The 19,361-nt window shown below is 42.6% G+C and overlaps 1 protein-coding gene across 1 annotated transcript in view; it reads left to right on the top strand.

Annotated features, from left to right (window-relative positions):
• Positions 1-19,361, top strand: part of LOC126470017 (tetratricopeptide repeat protein 7B-like) — a gene marked incomplete in the record, with an annotated part of 205,659 nt that overhangs the window by 116,282 nt on the left and 70,016 nt on the right. Inside the window, 1 exon segment of the mRNA XM_050097494.1 lies at positions 2,676-2,864. Within this exon segment, the coding sequence (XP_049953451.1) occupies positions 2,676-2,864 (189 nt within the window).

Below are 19,361 nucleotides of genomic sequence, written 5' to 3'. Positions count from 1 at the left end.
CTCTGATGCGTCTTCATGGAAGGGAATGTCTAGAGTGGAGTCGTCAACATGCCATGTGGGCCGTCGAACAGTGGGCCAATGTTTTTAACACAGATGAAAGCAAGAGAGGTTAATGTTTTCTTGGAAGTGGAAAGTATTACACGCATGCCATGGCCTGCTCGCTCTTCTGATTTTAATCCCATAGATCATGTCTGGGGTGCTCTAGGGAGATATGTTGCATCGTGTCAGCATCCACTAACCACTGTCTAAGACTTGCGAGCAGCTTACCTGGAAGAATGGTCATTATTGCCTCAACATGAGATTTGACAGTACCATTCACAGCATGCAGTGTCATTGTCAGGCCTGTATTGCTGCCAAAGGTAGTCACACCACATACTGAGCACATTAACCAGTTGTAGGAATGTGTGTGCAAATCTGCTAAGTTCGAAGAAATGAAGACAATTTTTGTCTACAGTTATGCATGTTGGAGTTCCATATGTCCTGTATTCTTTACATTGTTTCTACTTAACTATCATCTGTTTAGTCTGTTTTATGGCAAAATAAACATAACTGTGCAAAATTTCTGTTTGTTGCTTTAATTTTGGACATTTGTGTAGTTTAAGGTGCCAAGTACCATAACCTAAAGGCATCTCCTCGGAAAGCAGATTGGTGGTGTTTACATAGCTGAGTGCATATGGTATTAGCCTGGCACTCTTGGGCTCTTGAGTTCAATAAAAATTGTGTGATTATTTTATTTTATTGTTGGCGGCATCAAAATGCATTGGTATATATGTGTGAAATTAAGGGAGAAGACTGTTGAATTTAGGTTAGACACTGATTTATGGCAGCAAAATTAACATGAAAAACCAATACTGCAGAATTTAATTAAATAGGTTTCCACTTAAATTAATTGAAAACTGGATGTCTATGTGGCAAAATGTTCTTCAGTGTTGGTGGTACAAGAACAGTTTGTTACTTATGTCTATATCAGCCTAAAAATTGTAAACTGTATCATATTAATTAAAATTGTATGTGCTTGCTGCATATTAAATATAAAATAAATTCTGTTTTAACTCTTTGTTGTCTGCTTTGTAAAAAAATGTAAAGAAGGTGGTTATCAGCTGTTACCAAAAATGAAAGTAGTGCAAGGATAAATAAAAAAGGAGAAGAAAAACAAAATTCACTTTGTATGAGAATCAATTCCATATCCCAGCATAGTAACCTAAAACCCATGCTTGGTAGTAGTCATGCTGTGGGGACATTTTAATGGCTGCTAACATTGCCTCATTTACTCCACTACGGTGAATGACTAGGGTGAGATACCTGGCACTTTATGCTACATCTCCATTCCATTTGTTCTCCAATCCCCATCTCTGACACAGCTTCCTCCCATTCCCTGTTTGTTTGGTAGCCTTGAAGTCCAGTTGTGTGTAACATAAGCTGTGAAGGTCTGTGTAGTAACACATTTATCCATATAGTCGATGGCATATTTATTGTGAGCCCTTTCCTGCTTTCCCTTTGGTGTTAATACATAAGCTCGCCTCATTTCGTTAGTGTGCCTCCTGCTGTAATTTATTCACCACATACATACTTAGCAGTAATATTTTTGTTCCACATTCAGACACTTCTTCCATCTACACTGTCATTTCTTTCTCTTTCTCATTACGATTAAATTGAATGATTTTACCAGCAAGCCACCTCAGTTGCCTGTGAAGGCATTTCACACAATCAGTTTCCATGCTCGCACTGGCAGGTAACACCAAACACTATTTTAAATTGGAGCTTGGCTATACCCAGTGATGGGGCCATGGCAGTTCCTGCTACTTCCTGATCTACATTTATCTTCATCGAGTAACAGATCCATCACCTGCCTGAATAGTGCCTTGTTGACTAAAGGGAGGCATCCTGCACGTGATTTTCTACATACTCGTACCCCGTCATTCATGTTTACCAACATGTGGCACTACTCATTAGTCCAAGTGATGTTTTCCACACTTTGAGCAGCCAGTGGATGTCTTCCTGCAGCTATTCTGAGAACACCCAAAGGTTGGTGTTTCTGCAGCCATGCTAGTGTATGTGCTCTGCGATAAGCAGAAGTACACCTCTGAGATGGTGGCTATTGTAGTCCATAGTGAGGACATGATTTTGGATGGCATCACTGTTCACTGTGTAATGTTGTTGTTCAGCGCTCTCCCCACCTTGCTTTCCACCACCCCAAGTCCCCATGTGCAGATGTATGCTGTTGCTACCTGCTCTGTACTCTAGTTCCACATCCTCCTTTTAGAGGAAAAAAAGTCAATGTTCAATCCTTCCAAGAATTGCAAATTTCAGTTAATCTCATTGGTGCATTTCGTTAGCTTCCCACCAAATAAATAGACTTCTTTCATTTTCCTCCATTCAGTTCCAGGTTTCAATTTTCCTTTTCCTCCATTCAGTTCCAGGTTTCAACTTTCCTTCAGTCATACCAGAACAAGAATTTTGTGTGTGAAAGACAGAGAGTTCATACAGCTCTTCATGTCCTGTCTGTTATATTCCACTTGTTTTCTCCCCATTTCTAAGTATAAGTTTTGATCAATGCGTATGATTTAGAGTTTCATATTTTGGCTTACATTACCCATTTGTAAGATGTATTTCATGTTGTCTAGGCATGTGTTTGTAGCTTTGTTTATTTCAAAACTTTCTTCTGCCATTTTCAGTCATTTGAACGAGCAATGAAGTTCTCATTTGAAGAACCTCATGTGTGGATGCAGAAAGCTCTCTGTTTAATGTCAATGGGTCAATACCCTCGAGCTTTAAAAGTTTTGAAGGAAGTGATACGTCTTTTACCTACTAAGGTCCTTCCATGTCTGTTAGCAGCTCGTATTTGCTTTGAACACACAAACCAGGTAAAATGTTCCTAATTTTCTTGTATACTGTTGTCATTGCATTTCTGTGAATTATAATCATAAACCCTGTGCTTGATCATGTGCAGGCTGTGGCTAATTGCTGCTGTGTATGACAGGTGTATAAGGATGATATCAAGACTTTCTATTAGTTTGAATAATAGACGTGTTGTTTGTATAAGTTCCTTCAGTTTTAAACATTTGTACTGGAAAATATGTAAGATTAATGGTATCTAAATTGATAATCAGTTTCCACTTTTGTCCCTTATACAATTTATGTTTAGCACAACTACAGTGGAAGGGGTGAAAATAACAACTCACCATTTAGTTGTGTAGGGTGATCAATAGGCACTTAAGCTTTTGGATTATTGAAGGACGTGTTGTAAGTAAAATTCCTGTGGACATCCCACAGTCCTCCTGATTGGAATTTCCACTGACCACCACCACCACTACCACTACCACTACCACCTCCTCCCCCCCTCCCCCCATCCCCTCTGCCCTCATCCCAACACTCACTGTACACCCTTGTTCTCTTCTTCCCTGTGATCTCCGCCCTGCCCAATCCACTTGGTTCACTTGGGTGCACCACACACACAGCTCCTGCCTGTGCCAGAGTGAGCTTACTTGTTCACTTGCTGGTTCATTTTTCCAATCATCAGCAATGCTTTCCTACAACCCTCCCTCCCAATCTTCCCCCCCCCCCCCCCCCCCCTCCTCTCTCTCTCTCTCTCTCTCTCTCTCTCTCTCTCTCTCTCTCTCTCTCTCTTCTGTGTGTGTGTGTGTGTGTGTGTGTGTGTGTGTGTGTGTGTGTGTGTGTGTGTGTGGGGGGGGGGGGGGGGGGGGTCCAAAAGCTGCCAAAGTTTATATTACTTCCAAATTATTTACTTTGTCAGAACTCTCCGTACCATATTGTGAAATTGTAGCGTACGCTGAAGCTATGCATGTTCTGACATGATTTTGAAAGCATTCAATTAAAAATTAATTATATTAGAATTACTTACTTATCCAAATACACAAACCATTTCTGCACCTTATTATTTCTCAGTTTATATATTATAATGATCATGATCAATAACACCTGAAATACAAATTGTAAAGTTGATGACTATACTTATATTTCCTCATTTTAAGAATTTTGTTTTTATCTGCAGGTAGATTTTGAGTTTATCTTTCAAATTTAGAATGTAGTCTGCATATTGCGGAACATGCTTAGCTCAAAATACAGAATTTCATTCTGTATGGTGTATAAGTATCATTGTAATTTAATTTTATAGGAGGTGATCTGTGTTTTGGTTATCTTTCAGAATAGCAGCTGTCATTACTACTGATAGAATCACGTGAAATAGAATACAGTGCTTCTGCTTTATCCTTTTTTTTTTTTTTTTTAAATCCTCTCTCAACTAATTCCTCTATCCTGCAAAAAGAAGGAACCTTTGCTTTATTTAAAATGTTGTTATTGGCAGTACTGAGAGTTTTCTGCCGACAGCAGATACTGGTCAGCATTCATGCCTTTGCATTTTTTACAATTTTCTTAATAAAATTGTCCTTTTTATGTAAAGAAATGTTGTTTCTGGTGCTAGGTAAGTGGATATCCATTAGCCATATTAGCATTGTAGTTACATCTGCCTCACACTCGAATCAGTGTATTTTTTGGTGCTTTGTTGAGTATTGTCAGCAGTAAAAATAAATTTGCGGTGTAAGTGGCATACAGATACAGTGGCTGGTAAAAAGTTCTTGTGACTTTGACTCTTTAATTGGAGTATTATTGCACCATGTATCTTCCCCTCCCTCCTCAAACCCTAGTTATCTCTCCTCCTACCACTGATACATTTCCTGTAAGAATGTATCTACAGTTGGAAGTTATTCACTCAATAGTTTGTAACACTTACAACAAGCAACAGTTATTCATATGCATCATGATGGATAAAAGTGAGAATCTCATCACTATCAATTTCGGTGTTGATGTTTTATTGTTAGATACATTTGTTTGAATTTACTGAATGTTCTTCTAATTGCACTGTTAAGAAATGGGATACAAGAAGTGGTGGTAATAGGAAGCAGGGTTGTAATATGAAACATCATAGTATTTGGAGACTGATAATGCCACCAGGCGGCAGCTTCAGTTATCACAATCGTAATGTTCTGTTTCTGCCACTAGAGGCAACAGAGGTCAGTATCTCATTGTTTATGCCCATGAGTAGACACACATTGTTTTCCAACCTCCAAAGGTTTTTTGCAAGGTTAGCTTCAAATGGCTTGTCTGCTACCTTTATTTACAAGTTAGCACACTGTTTCTACTTTACGATTTAGTAATAGAATTAAACCTACAAATTATAATGTTAGTTACTTGAAATTGTTTATCAAAAGTCTAGTTTCATTGGTTAGTTTCAGAAATGGCATTGGGTGGAAATACAAAACACGTTGTTCCATATTACAACACCTCTTTTGTTTTGTATGTGTCACCATGCCAAGAGGCAGGTTATGGCCTAAAAAAGGGGAATGCGACAGGAATGGCGCCCTGAAGATACGGTTCAAACAGTGATGACTGTCAGGGATAAAATGAAAACTTTAAATGTAGCAGCAAGATGTTACAATACACCAAAATCTACATCCTTTAGGAAGGTGGCTAGAAAGGGTAGAGATCTAAATAACACAGGAAAAATTGGGTAAAATACCAGTTCTTCCATAAGAAATTAAGAAGGGCCTTGTTGAGTATGCCTATTGATGGAAAAGAAGTTTTAAGGACCCACATGTAAGGACATGAGGTGAATGGCTTATCGGCTGGCAGTAAGAAATGGAATCAGCAATCCATTCACTGATGCTGTGACTCGAAGGAGATGGTTCGATCACTTCATGAACAGACACAAGAATAAGATTTCAGTACAAAAGACTGAAGGAACATCACTTGCTCGAGCCACTGGCTTTAATCGGGGTCTCATGAAATTTTTTTTATCTTCTGGAAGCTGAATACACTAAACATCATTATCCTCCTAACTGGGTCTTTGGTGTTGACAAGTCTGGTCTTAGTGTACTATAAATGACATGAAGGGAAGAAAATAGATAGGAGACATCACTGTTGCAGAGAGGGGAAGTCTGGTACTGATCATCATGTGCATGAGTGCAGGTGACAACTTTGTGCTACTGTTGATGATTTTTTCGTGCACCAATTGGACAGACAGATTGATGAAAGGTGCACCTCCTGGAGTTATTGGAAAATGTCATCCTTCAGTCTGGGTGCAGTCCTATCTATTCATGATTTACCCACTTCATTAAACACACGGAACCTACAGCTGAGTCCCCGATCTTACTCGTATTGGATGGACATTATTCTCACACCAGGAATATAGAGTCATAATGAAAACAAAAGATAATCATGTGACCATTCTGTGCTTGCCACCTCATACTACACACAGACTACAGCCCCTCGATAAGACTTTCATGAGCTTCATAATGTCATACTACAGTGAAATGTTTAGGCAGGCACTAAGAACAGGCAGTACAGACACCTACGATATTGTGGAGGAGTTCGGAAAGGCATATCTCAGAGTCCGAAGTGGTGCTGTAGCAGTCAATGGATTCAAATGTACTGGCATTTGTCCATTAAACAGAGGTTTATTCACAGAAGCTGATCTCACTGCATCTGAACATGAAGCAGAACAGGTTGCCAACAGTGGTAAAGCACTTTGTGGTGGTGGTGGTGGTACTGACCTACTAACGACTGGAGGTGATTCGAAAGAAGGCATTGGGGGGGGGGGGGGGGGCGAAAGGAAGGTCAGACAGCAGCTCCATCAACACCTGTAGGCTATGTCAAGCCACAACACACATTCCAGTACAAATTTCATCAAGTTCAAGACATCAAGCAAAGGTTGGAAAGCACTTTCAGCTACTGTCCTAACCAGTTCACCCTATAAAAACTCATTGAAGTGTTCCATAGACAAGCAACAAATTAAACTGAATCTACCAAAAAAAAAAAGGCAACAGTTCTGGTATCTTCCTCTTATAGCATAAAAAAGGGCACCAAGATCAACCAGGAATTAGGAAAATGTCAAACAAATCAGAAGACTGTTGACACCGGGAAACGAAGACTGTTCTATGCAACAAAAAGAAATGAAGAAGGAAGTTCTAGCAAGGAAGAGGAAATAGCACAATCTTTTGATAGTTTAAACTTGATAGAATCTGCTGGGAAAGAAGTTCCTGAAAACGATGATCCAGTCTATCTGTTTTGTGGTCAGGCATTTAAAAAGTCAAAATCTGGAGAACTTGGGTTCAGTGTGCCATGTGGCAGGAACAGTCATATTTTTGCAGTTTGTGTGAGACTGAAGTGTTCATTTGTGACTTTTGTTCATGATCTTGAAATTGTCAATCGTAATTGTTATTTATAGCTCACAAAAACAATTTTACTACAAAGTCTCTTCGGGTTTGCTGCCAGATCCTAAAATCAACTCGATTTGATATTTTGGAGATCCAACTGGTTGCCATCTTCAGGTGAATGCTGCTTCTGCTGATGAGTCCCGCTGATAACTGATGCCAGGCTGCAAATCGACATCCGATGTAGCTCACCATACCATACACTGCACATGTGGCACCCATCATGGTTGCTGCCCTCTAAGACTGTGAGGTGGCACTGCCCTTAGTAGAACACTGGCAGCAACGATATATCGCACTCAGGGACGATTTTCGAACACACGGACTGGCCGTACCGAAAAATGTTCTGTTTTGATGCAGGATAGTACAGGATTCCACGTCCTGCTAAGATGAAACCCCGTCTCTGTTAATTAAATTAGCTGCCAACCTAATTTTAATTGCCTCTTTATAGACACTGTTCAAAAACAGGAAGTGTTGGCAGCTATCACATTTTCATTAAATTTAATACCGTGTCCCTCATTTAAGCAGTTTTCTACTACTGCCGATTTTTCCAGCTGTTGTAGCCTCATATGACGATGATGATCCACATGGTTGTCATGAACTGAGAGAATCGAACGGCCGATGTAAGCCTTCCCACATTGGCACTAGTCCCTTAGTTTGATTAGTGAAAAACTGGATGAAGAGTTGGTGAAGCTTTGTCGTCATGTGCTGACATCCACACATTTTTTATTTAACGGCAACCTTTTTGAAGAGAACAACGGAGTGGCTATGAGTAGTCCTTTATCACCCACAGTCACCAATTTATTTATGAAGGACTTTGAGGTTTCAAGTATTTATCATACAACATATGTTCCTCTTTCCATGCTATCATTTGCAAAAACCTTGTTTCATTATCTTGAACTGTTTATGATATATGATGATTGTTGTGACCAAATAATTTGCGATTTGCGGGGATGGAAGTGGGCGCGTTATGCATGATATTCTGTCCGATATAAAAGTCAATAATTCAAGAATGAACTGAGGTCATTCTGCACTCAGTTTGAAGTAAAATTTTGATATCTTATCTACATTTCATTCACAGTAGTGCATCTCTCTATTATAAGTAGACATGTCAAAGACAGGCTGATGCAGTTCGAAATGGCATAACTTCTTCATCTGTTATTATGGAAGTTATTGTTGTTCATATGCTGTGATAGTTGATATGCACACTGATTCACACAATCGGGTGCATAATTTGATGACTACAGCACATCAGGTAAATATAGATGGGTCTCTTGTGAATAATGTTTTATTTACAAGTAAATTTCTGCTTTTTAAAGGCAGGAGTAGATATTATGAAAGAGATAGAAGGTGGCTGATTTATAGCAACAACAAATACTGCAAAATGCATTGAATGGTGGAGAAAAGTGACTCTAATTTTTTTAAATTGTCTGTGAAACAAAAGATCAGCACATGCTGATACAGCTTGTACTGTATACTGGAGTCCTTACACACTCAATATAATGAAGTTAATACTTTACTGGCAGAAAAGAATTTCACTTACAAGTAATGAGCTTGCAGGAAGATTAGTGGATTTCCTGAAACCATTTAGAGGGGGGCACAGATAGATATAAAAGAACCTACAATCTGGTTAGGTCTTTGATTTCAAACACTTCAGTAAATCTGAAGTGTGAATTACAATGACTGTGAGCTTAGTTTAATTACTGCATGTCATACTTTGTATAGCTTCATTTTACTTCATGGAAAGGATAGATTTGTAATTAACTACTGTACTTTATGTATACCAGCATTTAGGTATTTTTTAACAGGAAGTAAAAGGGATTAGAACTGTTTCCAATTATAACATTCCTATGTTTTTTTGGCCATCTTTGTGTAAACTCCATATGCTTGGCATAAATGGAAAGCAGTAAATTCTTCACAGCATGTGACAAATGTGTGCAAGTTATGCTGGCACAACATGCAATCATTAACATAATGGTTTTTGTGCAATTACTGCATAGTGTGTTATAGTCAGTGATAAGTATTGTAATTTGTATGAGGGTTGGAACATTAATAGTGGCAACTATTTATTTACAGCCCGTACAAAATAGATACATGTTGCAAAGTTTTACTGACCTTCACAGTAGTCACCAGCATTGTGTATAACCCGTTGCCAGCAATGTGGAAGTCGTAGGATACTCTTAGCAGTGCCAGTTGTGTTGATAATTTGAGTGGCGCAGTCTATTGCCTGAAGAATTTGTAGCAGTTCTGAAGCGAATGCCGTGAAGCGTTTCCTTAAGTTTAGAAATTGAGTTGAACTCACAACCAGCTTAGAGACAGAAGTGATGACACTTTCTGCAGGACCTGACCATTATTTTGCAGGACAATGCTCATGCACATACAGTGCAAGCTGTTACTGATTTGTGTGACTGATGGGGCTGCTAAGTGCTATACCACCTACTGCACTCCCCTGACTTAAGCTCTTGTGAGTTAAACTCGATTTCTAAACTGAAGGAAACACTTCATGGCATTTGCTTCAAAACTGCTACAAATTCGTCGGGCAATAGACTCGAACGGTCAACACAACTGGCACTTCTAAGAGTATCCTACGACTTTCACGTCACTGACGACGGGTTATACACAATGCTGGTGACTACTTTGAAGGTCAGTAAAACTTTGAAACATGTATCTATTTTGTACGAGTTGTAAATAAATAGTTTCCATTATTAAAGTTCCAACCCTCGTATAATATTTCCCCAATGTAAAACATGTAAAACGCAATTTTCCGGGTACACAGTCACAATTTGTACATCAGCTCTCTAATAGATTTGTGCTTTGCTACTGGCTCGGCAAGGTGCCAACAAAGACATGCACAGTTATCCGCGTTTCCAGATTCTGGATGTAGACGTGGAGCAAGTACGTGACCAAGAAGTCATGTGTGGCCAGCCACTAGCAATTAGCCCCCTCCAGCAGGCAATTTGTAAACAGGTCAGGCATAGCGTTGTAGCACTGTGGTAACTATTATCCCCAGTTAGTTTTACTAAGTGAGGTGGCACAGTGGTTAGCACACTGGACTCACATTCAGGAGGACAATGGTTCAATCCCTCGTCCGGCCATCCTGATTTAGGTTTTCCATGATTTCCCTAAATCGTTCCAGGCAAATGCCAGGATGGTTCCTTTGAAAGGGCATGACCGACTTCCTTCCCCGTCCTTCCCTAATCCGATGAGACCAATGACCTCGCTGTTTGGTCTCTTCCCCTAAACAACCCAACCAACCCCCCGTTAGTTGAACAGAACTCTACAGGACATTCTTGAGTTCACACCACAAATAACTCAGATTACAGGCTTTGGTACTCAGAAAACTTTAGCTTGGCTTGATGAGGTACCCCATAAAAGTGATCATGTATGACATTATGGAATAAAAGTAGTTAAAGTGTACTATCTTTTTCATTTTTACCTCACATGTCTGACAACATCCACATTTCAAATCCGCAGGGGCTCACAACTCTCTTGCGTAACTCTAGGAAAACAGTGTTAAAGGTTAAGTTGACTAAGGCAAAAGTGAGGGCTCACTGTAGCCCAAAATATAATGAAAATAGTCAACAATTGACAAGAGAAAATCATCGCCTTTAGGTAAATTTCAGCTCTACATAAATATGTCAAGGTAAGGGGATGAATCTGAAAAATGAATATTATTTCCACTCATTGACTGTGGCCATTCCTCTTGATTAGCCATTTCAAAACAGATTGCTCTCAGTTTACAGAGCAGAGAAAAATATAACTGCCAAATTGCTATGTTGAAGAAAGCATACTTCAAAATGTAGATTACATTAAAGGGTATTCAGGAATCTGGACTTGCAGCGAATTTTGCTACCCATATGAAGACATCTACTGTAAAGATCAGTAGAAATGGTACTGGACATTAACTCAGTCTATTTGCAATGGTTTGTGTTTGTGACCAGAGGAAGCAATATGCCAAAATTGAAGTGCACAGTTGACAGAGAACGATTCTAGCTTTATTAGAGCAGAGAGCAGCTACGAAGGTGGCTGAGGGTCTGATGTGCAGAAGCATGTGGAAGTGTACCACGTGACTCACAGTCAATCACATGCCAGTGACATTCTTGTCTTCCTTCTGTGTGGGTTGTGCTGTGTTCGGAAGTTCTAACTGTTTATTTCAGTAATTGTGTTCTGTGCTGAGTGCTGACTGCCTTCATAGCATTCCTTATGAGTGATAGTAAGCAATCACGCCAAGTGCTACACAAACAGGCAAGAGGAATAGTGTTCGGTGTATACCATTACTTTAAGAGACAATCTTCCGCTGAATCCACGCTGACACAAGTAGTGGGTCGCACTGTTGCCAAATGCCAGGAGCAGACAGCTGAAGCCTGTGGTATTGGTTTGAGGCTGTTCAGAGAATATCCAGTAAAGCTAAGGCGTCTATCCAAGCCTGCGGCTCAGCTGTTTGCAAATCACCAGGGAAGCAACATAACCACAAAAAAGAAATGGCTGAGCTAGATGATTTTGCGAAAAAGTTTTGCGGCACATAGTGTTCAGCATGTATGCTGAAGGTGAGTATCCAACAACAGAGAAACTAGTTTCAAGTACAAAAGAAGCTGAAAATTTTAACGGAAGCAAATGGACCATGTTGAGGATACTGAAAGACATGGGGTTCAGGTATCAGAAAACAAACGATGGTAGGAAATTATTAATGGAACGAAGTGATATTGTAGCTGCAAGGACTGTGTTTCTGAGAACAATGCAGGAGATTGGAGAAGCTGGCACATCACAAATTTATTACTTAGATGAAACTTTCGTTAATCAGAACCATGTAAGGGCTATGTGCTTTCCTGTCGGTAAGGGTAACAGAATTATAGTGCTTCATGTCGGATCAGTAAATACTGGCTTTATTCCCCAGGGTAAGTTGATTTTTAAGGCACCTAAAGCTAAGAATTCATAAGGTTATCACTCTAAAATTACGTACAGCATCTTCAAACGGTGGTTTACACAACAATTTTTGCGACATATTCCTGCGTCTTCATTATAGTCATTGACAATGCGAGCTTCCACTCAGTGCAAGTTCCCTCAGGGGGCTCAGCATTCGTTTGCTGGGTACGGGATTGGCGAACCCAGGGTCCTCGAGCTGTGGACTGGTGTGCGCCGCCAGTCTGCCAGTCTGCCAGTCTGGGCATGCTTCAGCGACCTCCGTGTGGCGCAACGGTGGAACGTTGTGTGTCTTAGGGACCGGGGATCTTGGCTTGATTGTCTGGATCGCGAGGACGGTACATACCTCTATAAAAAACCCTTCAATCTTAAGGTGTGCTGCACGCCGATAAGATGCATGGCTGATGAGGTGGAACAGTCACTAGCGGGCAACCTCTGGGGAACCTGCCACACCTCAGTTGTACAAGGCTTATCCAGGCATGCGGGGCTCTGTCTGGATGGACGTAAGTTTCCCTAGCTGCTCATGGGACGACCATGGATACCACGAATTCTTCGTCTTTTCCTCCTCCTAATTTTTCTCTGGCCAGTGGGATGGGTGGACCGCTGGTAGGCACTATTGCCCAATCCAACAAGAGGGCTAGGTTAGCCAGTCCTTCTGACTCAGGCGTCAGCAAACGTACAGCAGTTCAGAGTAACAGAGCACATACTGACAACCAGAATGTGTGCTTTAATAATAAAAAGGAAAGAGGGTTCCTTTGAAAAGGTTTTGCCATTCTGTATCCAAAAGGGTCTAGAAGGAATAGCTGGAACTTTAAAATCAGTGAAGCGTTTACGGATTGGGACACTGCTTGTTGAAACATCAACTTCTCAGCAAGCAGTTAACCTTCAAACAGCTAAAAGCTTGGGGGAATACACTATCGATACAGAGCTTCACAGCACTCCAGTAAGGGTGTTGTTACCTGTCAGGATCTCATTGACATTCCTGTAGAAGAATTAAAGAGTGAGTGGGCTCAGGAGGGAATTGTTGACGTTCAGAACATCATGAAAAGGGTGGATGGGAACCTGGTGAAATCTGACTCCTTCATTCTTACTTTCAATACCCCCAAACTCCCAGAACACGTCAAGGCAGGATTTCTTCGACTAAACGTCCGGTCGTATGTGCCAAACCCAAAGCGCTGTGTTAAGTGCCAGCGTTTTGGACATACAACTCTAGGGTGTAAAGGAGAAGTGATGTGTGGCAACTGTAGTAAGGCTGCCCGTGACGGAATTGTTTGTTCGTCGCCTGTCAGATGTATAAACTGTTCTGAAAGCCACCCTGTTTGAAGTAGGGACTGTAGAATCTTCCTAGAGGAACGTAAAATACAAGAAATAATAACAACTAAGCGTATCCCCTACAGTGAAGCCAATGCAGCCCCCCACATTCGTTACGTCTTTTGCTTCCTTTGTTCAGAAGCCGCCTCCACAAGTCGATGCATCTACACAGACAGAGGTTGTTAGTGTTGGCACGAACACCTGCACATGTCAGTGCACTTGCAAGGCAGCAAGTGTATCAGAGCCTGTAGCCCCTCCTAGAACAGCAGAGAAAGGTACAGTAGCTAACATTGAAGAGCCCCAGGCATCTCTGATTGCTGAGGCTGTTCCAAAGCCCAGCATGGTCATAAACACCCCAGCTCCAGTTCCAGCAAAGCCCTCTAAACAAAGGAAAGCACATGTGAAGCAGCACCAACAGATTAAATCGGCTGGTAAACCATCGGATCGTGTTAATGTGGTCCCACTAGATGCTTCATCCGACTCTTCCCCTGAGCTGATGGAGTCTGAGAATATGGGGCAATCATCTCGCCCCAAGACTGAGCCTCCACCCGCTGCAGTCTCCCCACCTCAGCGGAAAGAGAGGCAGAAAATACAACCACCGTGATGGCTCCCATATTACAATGGAACCTGCAGGGGTTCAGGACACATGTGGAGGAACTATGTCTATTGATTCAGGATAGACCTATGTGTGTATGTCTGCAAGAGACAAATTTCAGTGAAACATACACCCCTGATCTATGTGGTTATGTCCTCCATAAAAAGGACGACCTGAGTGGACAGAGAGCTCGAGGAGGAGTAGGTATCTTCGTCAACACCGACTACCACTCCTCACCTCTCTCCCTCACAACGGATTTACAGGCAGTTGCAATATTAGCACATGTGCGTCATATGCTAACAGTATGTTAGCTTTACCGCCCCCCACATGATGAGCTCGACGAAGAGGCTCTCAGTGATCTTCTTACACAGCTCCCCCACCCCTTCATCCTCTGTGGTGATTTTAATGCACACAATATGCTTTGGGGCTCTGTGAGTACTTGCCCCAGGGGTGGAACAATCGAGAGGCTTCTTCTGTCTTCCAGTGCCTATTTGCTAAATACAGGTCAAAGCACGCATTTTTGCATTGCAACTGGGTCGTTCTCTGCCATTGATCTATCGCTTTGCTCTCCAGCCATCGCCCACACTGCTGCATGGGAAGTGGTTGCTGACTTACATGGCAGCGATCACTTCCCTATCTGGATTCACCTGCCACATGCAGTGGAACCAGAAAGGAAACCGCCTCGATGGGTGCTTGGTAGAGCCAACTGGGCACTGTATAGTCAACTAGCCCAGTTTGAATATCGGGTCAGTGTCCAGGAATGGGTGGATCATATTACTGAGGTGATCCACCGCGCCAGTGAAGCGTCCATTCCACAGTCTACGGGACAACCGACGCGGCAGCCTGTCCCTTGGTGGAGCGACGAATGCCGCTCTGCAATCAGGGCTAGGCGGGCAGCTCTGCGTAGGTTCAAATGCCGGCCAACTGTAGAGAACCTTGCAGCCTTTCGGGTGGCGAGGGCAAAGTGTCGTCGGATTATACAAGAGAGCAAGAAGAGGTCGTGGCAGCAGTTCCTGAACACCATTAATCGTTCTACACAAACTTCCATTGTATGGGAGATCATCAGGAGGATTTCTGGGAGAGGTGGGAGGTGCCCTATGGCTGCTATAATGTGGAATGGCACTCTCCAAACGACCCCAAAAGATATTGCCCAGTCTATGGCGGCTCATTTTGCAGCTATTACTGCAACCGCCAGTCAGAATCCAGCTTTCCAGCCCCACAGAGTGGCTGCTGAGAGGAGCAGTTTTGACTTCCGCTCACCCAATACAGAAGAGTACGACTGCCCATTTTCCATGTGGGAACTGGATTCTGCATTGTGTGGGGTTCGTGATACATCACCTGGTCAGGATAGAATCCACTATAGCATGCTGCAGCACCTCACAGGGAGAAATAAAGAAATCCTCCTCCGACTTTTTAATCTAGTTTGGATGTCCGGTCACTTCCCCGACTCGTGGCGTGAAGCAATTTTAATTCCTCTTTTAAAACCTGGGAAAGACCGCACGTGCCCGGGTAGTTACCGTAGTGGTGCCCTCACTAGCTGCATGGGAAAGACCTTGGAGCGGACGGTCAACTGCCGCCTTGTCTGGATGTTAGAATCCAGACAACTCCTTAGTCGCTTTCAGTGTGGGTTCAGGAGGTATCGCTCCACCTTTGATAACCTGGCCCTCCTGGAGGCGGCTATACAACAGGCTTTCCTGCACCAGCATCACCTGTTGGGAATATTTTTTGACATTGAAAAGGCATACGACACTACTTGGAGGCATCTTATCATCAGGCAGCTCCACGAATGGGGTTTTTGTGGATGTCTTCCCAATTTTATTCGGTCCTTCCTGTCGCCACGTTATTTTCGGTACCGAGTCAGAGACGTACTGTCTAGTCGCTTTGGACAAGAGAACGGTGTCCCTCAAGGTAGTGTTTTGTGTGTGACGGTCTTTGCTATTGCTATTAATAGCATTACGTCTGTTGTGAAAAGTCCTGTGCAGTGTTCCTTGTTTGTGGACGATTTCTCTGTATTTTGGTCTTCTTCAAGCCTTGCAACGACGACTCGTCAGTTGCAACTCACTCTGCGACGTTTGGATTAATGGGCACAGAAGAGTGGTTTTAAGTTTTCAACTGATAAGTCGATGTGTGTTCTTTTTAACCGTTCTCATTCCATTTTTGACTTGCCTGAGTTGAGGATGAGGGACACCATTCTGAATTTTAAAGACACGGTGAAGTTTCTGGACCTCACTTTTGATTCTAAGCTTACGTGGCTGCCACACATTAAGGAACTGAAAAAATGGTCTCTTAAGGCGCTGTCTATTTTAAAATGTCTTAATCACCACACATGGGGAGCAGACAGGACTTGTCGACTCCGGTTTTACAGAGCCTTCGTGCGGTCCCGGCTTGATTATGGATGCACGGTGTATGGGTCTGCAAGACCCACTTATTTGAAGCTGTTGGATGTGGTGCACCATGAGGGGATTCGGTTGGCCACTGGGGCGTTCAGAACGAGCCCCATACCGAGCCTCTGTGCAGAGGCAGGTGAACTGCCACTTCACCTCCGGCGGCGTCTACTAATGGTGTGCCAGGCCTATCAAACATTATCCTCACCATACACACCTGCATACCACACTGTTGCTCGGCCTCCACTGGAAAGGCTTTTTCACAACCGGCAATGAGCAACAAGGCCCCATGGGATTCATGCAAAGGATTGCATTTTAGAGATGGGTGTGGCCGGTTTTAATGTTTCACGTCGAGGTTGGAGCAGATATCCACCTTCGCTCCTCCAGAGGCCCACACTGATTTTAGATTTGGCAAATTTTAAGAAAGACAGTACATCAGATTTTACTTTCAAATCTTTGTTTTTTAACATTTTAGACAGGCATCATGATTTTACAGTAGTCTACACTGATGGATCCCAACAGGGGGATTTTCTTGGTTGCTCAGTCGTGTTCCCCAACCGTGTCATCAGGATTCACCTTCCCCAGGAATACACTGTTTTTTCCGCAGAACTTCACGCAATCCTGAAGGCATTGGAGCAGATACGGTTTACTCAGGGCAAACACTTCCTAATTTGCTCTGGCTCACTGAGCACATTACAGTCACTGCAGAACCTGTACCCAGCGGAGAAGTTGGAACAGCTGATTTACGACCAACTGTACATCCTCCAACGACAGGGCAAGCAAGTGTCCTTTTACTGGGTGCCAGGGCATGTGGGCATATGAGGAAATGAACAAGCTGATAGAGCTGCCAAGGACGCCTGCAGATTACCGGAGGTGACACAGTGTTCTATTCCTTTGCAAGGTGTCGTTTCTGTGTTGCGGCGGAAGTATATGCAATTGTGGGAGGAGGAATGGCTGGCGGTGAGGGAAAATGAACTGCGGTTGGTGAAACCCACCATCCAGCCATGGTGTTCCTCCTGCCGGCCACCTAGGTGTGACGAAGTGACCCTTACACGTCTTCGCATAGGGCACTGTCCTCTTACGCGTGCCTTCTTACTACGGCGAGAGGAACCCCCTCTGTGTGATGCCTGTGGCGTACGAATCACTGTACGCCATATTTTAGTTGAGTGTGATTTATATTGTTTTGTCATGGCGGAAGTTAATATTAGTGGGGATCTGCCCTCGATTTTAGCCGATGACGAGGTGAGTGTCAAGAAAGTTTTAAGGTACTGTGATGTTTCTGGGCTTCAGCCAAAAATTTTAGGTTGGAATTTTTAGTGTGTTGCCGAGTGGCTTACCACTCCTTTTTATTCTTGTAATAGGCCAGTTCCAAACATGTGCTATGTGTTTCATTTTAACCCCTTCCCCTACGTTCTCTTGCAGTTCTCCTCTTTATGTGCTGCTTTCCACTTTGCTACTGTTGACGTGCAAACTGCCTATGTAGACTTTCACCTATAATTTTAGTCCTGTTTTTGCACTTGCTGCATTTTAGTGACACTCGTCCGTTGTTGTTTCCGTTCGGGCGCTAAAGACTACACTGTTGAGCGCCCATAACACCATATCCATCCATCCATCCATCCATCAGTGCAAGTGAACAAAGCTCCTAATACAACCTCCAAAAAGGCAGACATTATTGCATGGCTGTCATCTAACGGAATACCTCATAACTCATTGCATACCAGAGCAGAATTGCTGTTTCTTGTCAATCACCACAAGCCTGCATACAGAGTTCATGAGATGGGCGAATTTGCAAAGCAGTATGGGCACTGTATCGTTAGAGTATCCCCATACCATTGCCATTACAACCCAATTGAGGTCGTATGGGCTCAGATGTAAGCAATCAGATGTATCATCCAGCAAGGCAGGAGGCCCTGGGTGGTCTGGGGTGTTGTCCATTGGGGTAGGAGCCCCTAGGCAGTTGGGGGTGGTGTCCAGCAGGGCGGGAGCCCTGGACTGTCGGGAGTAAGCTGGAGGATGTGCTGGAGGTGAAGTCTACCTGGGCAATGTGGAGGAGGCACTTGATGGTAGCCTGATGACTGAAACACAGTGATGACTGATTCCCGACCAGCTTAGCAATGTACATGGTGAGCTCACTGCCATGGAGCGTCTGGGTGGTGCCCTAATTGTCTGCCTGGTGGAAGAAAACAGGCACACAAACAGTGAGCATGTTATCTTGTGGGAGAGAAGTAGTGCCTGTGATCACAGTGCTGTGTACTGTGACATGGACGTGGATGCCACCAGCGACAAAGCTGGTGCTACCCAGTGCTGGGGTAGGGTTGCCTGTAGGTTGTATCACAGTCGACCATCTGGGGATACAATACAAGCCCTTACAACAAAACCTTTAATTTTCTAGAGTTTGCTGAAGTTTCTCACTCGCAAAGAATGAACTTATTGTATTTTTCTTAGACATTCAGGTGAGGTCATCCTTCTCCCCTTTCAATTAGGCACCTGTCAGCTCTGGCCTCAAAACATATATGAGCACTGTTTTTTTGTGGACTATGAAGTTTGTCTATCGATGAAGATTATAAGATTTTTCTTGGGTAGTCATTCTGATGGTATGCTGTTTCTGTCTATCTCTGTATTTGCTTTTAACAGCACGTACGTTCAACACATTACAAATGTCTTTCATTCTAATTAACCCCTTAACATAATATTTTATTAATAATGAAAACCTCCTATAATGAAAGACATTGCAGTTTCACATATGAAGATAGCTTTTTTTTTTTTTTTTTTTTTTTTTTTTTTTTTTTTTTTCTATGTAGCTAGGAAGTCTAACCATGCTTCATATGAATATAAATCTTGGAGGAGCTGCCTAGAGACAGTGGATATATTTATCTCATACCACTGCCAAGCATTTGTCACTTAACTGACAAACTGCTGTCACTT

Source organism: Schistocerca serialis, chromosome 3 (genome assembly GCF_023864345.2).
Source record: "Schistocerca serialis cubense isolate TAMUIC-IGC-003099 chromosome 3, iqSchSeri2.2, whole genome shotgun sequence".
In the NCBI taxonomy this organism is placed as follows: domain Eukaryota; kingdom Metazoa; phylum Arthropoda; class Insecta; order Orthoptera; family Acrididae; genus Schistocerca; species Schistocerca serialis.
This window is presented reverse-complemented; position numbering and strand designations above follow the sequence as displayed.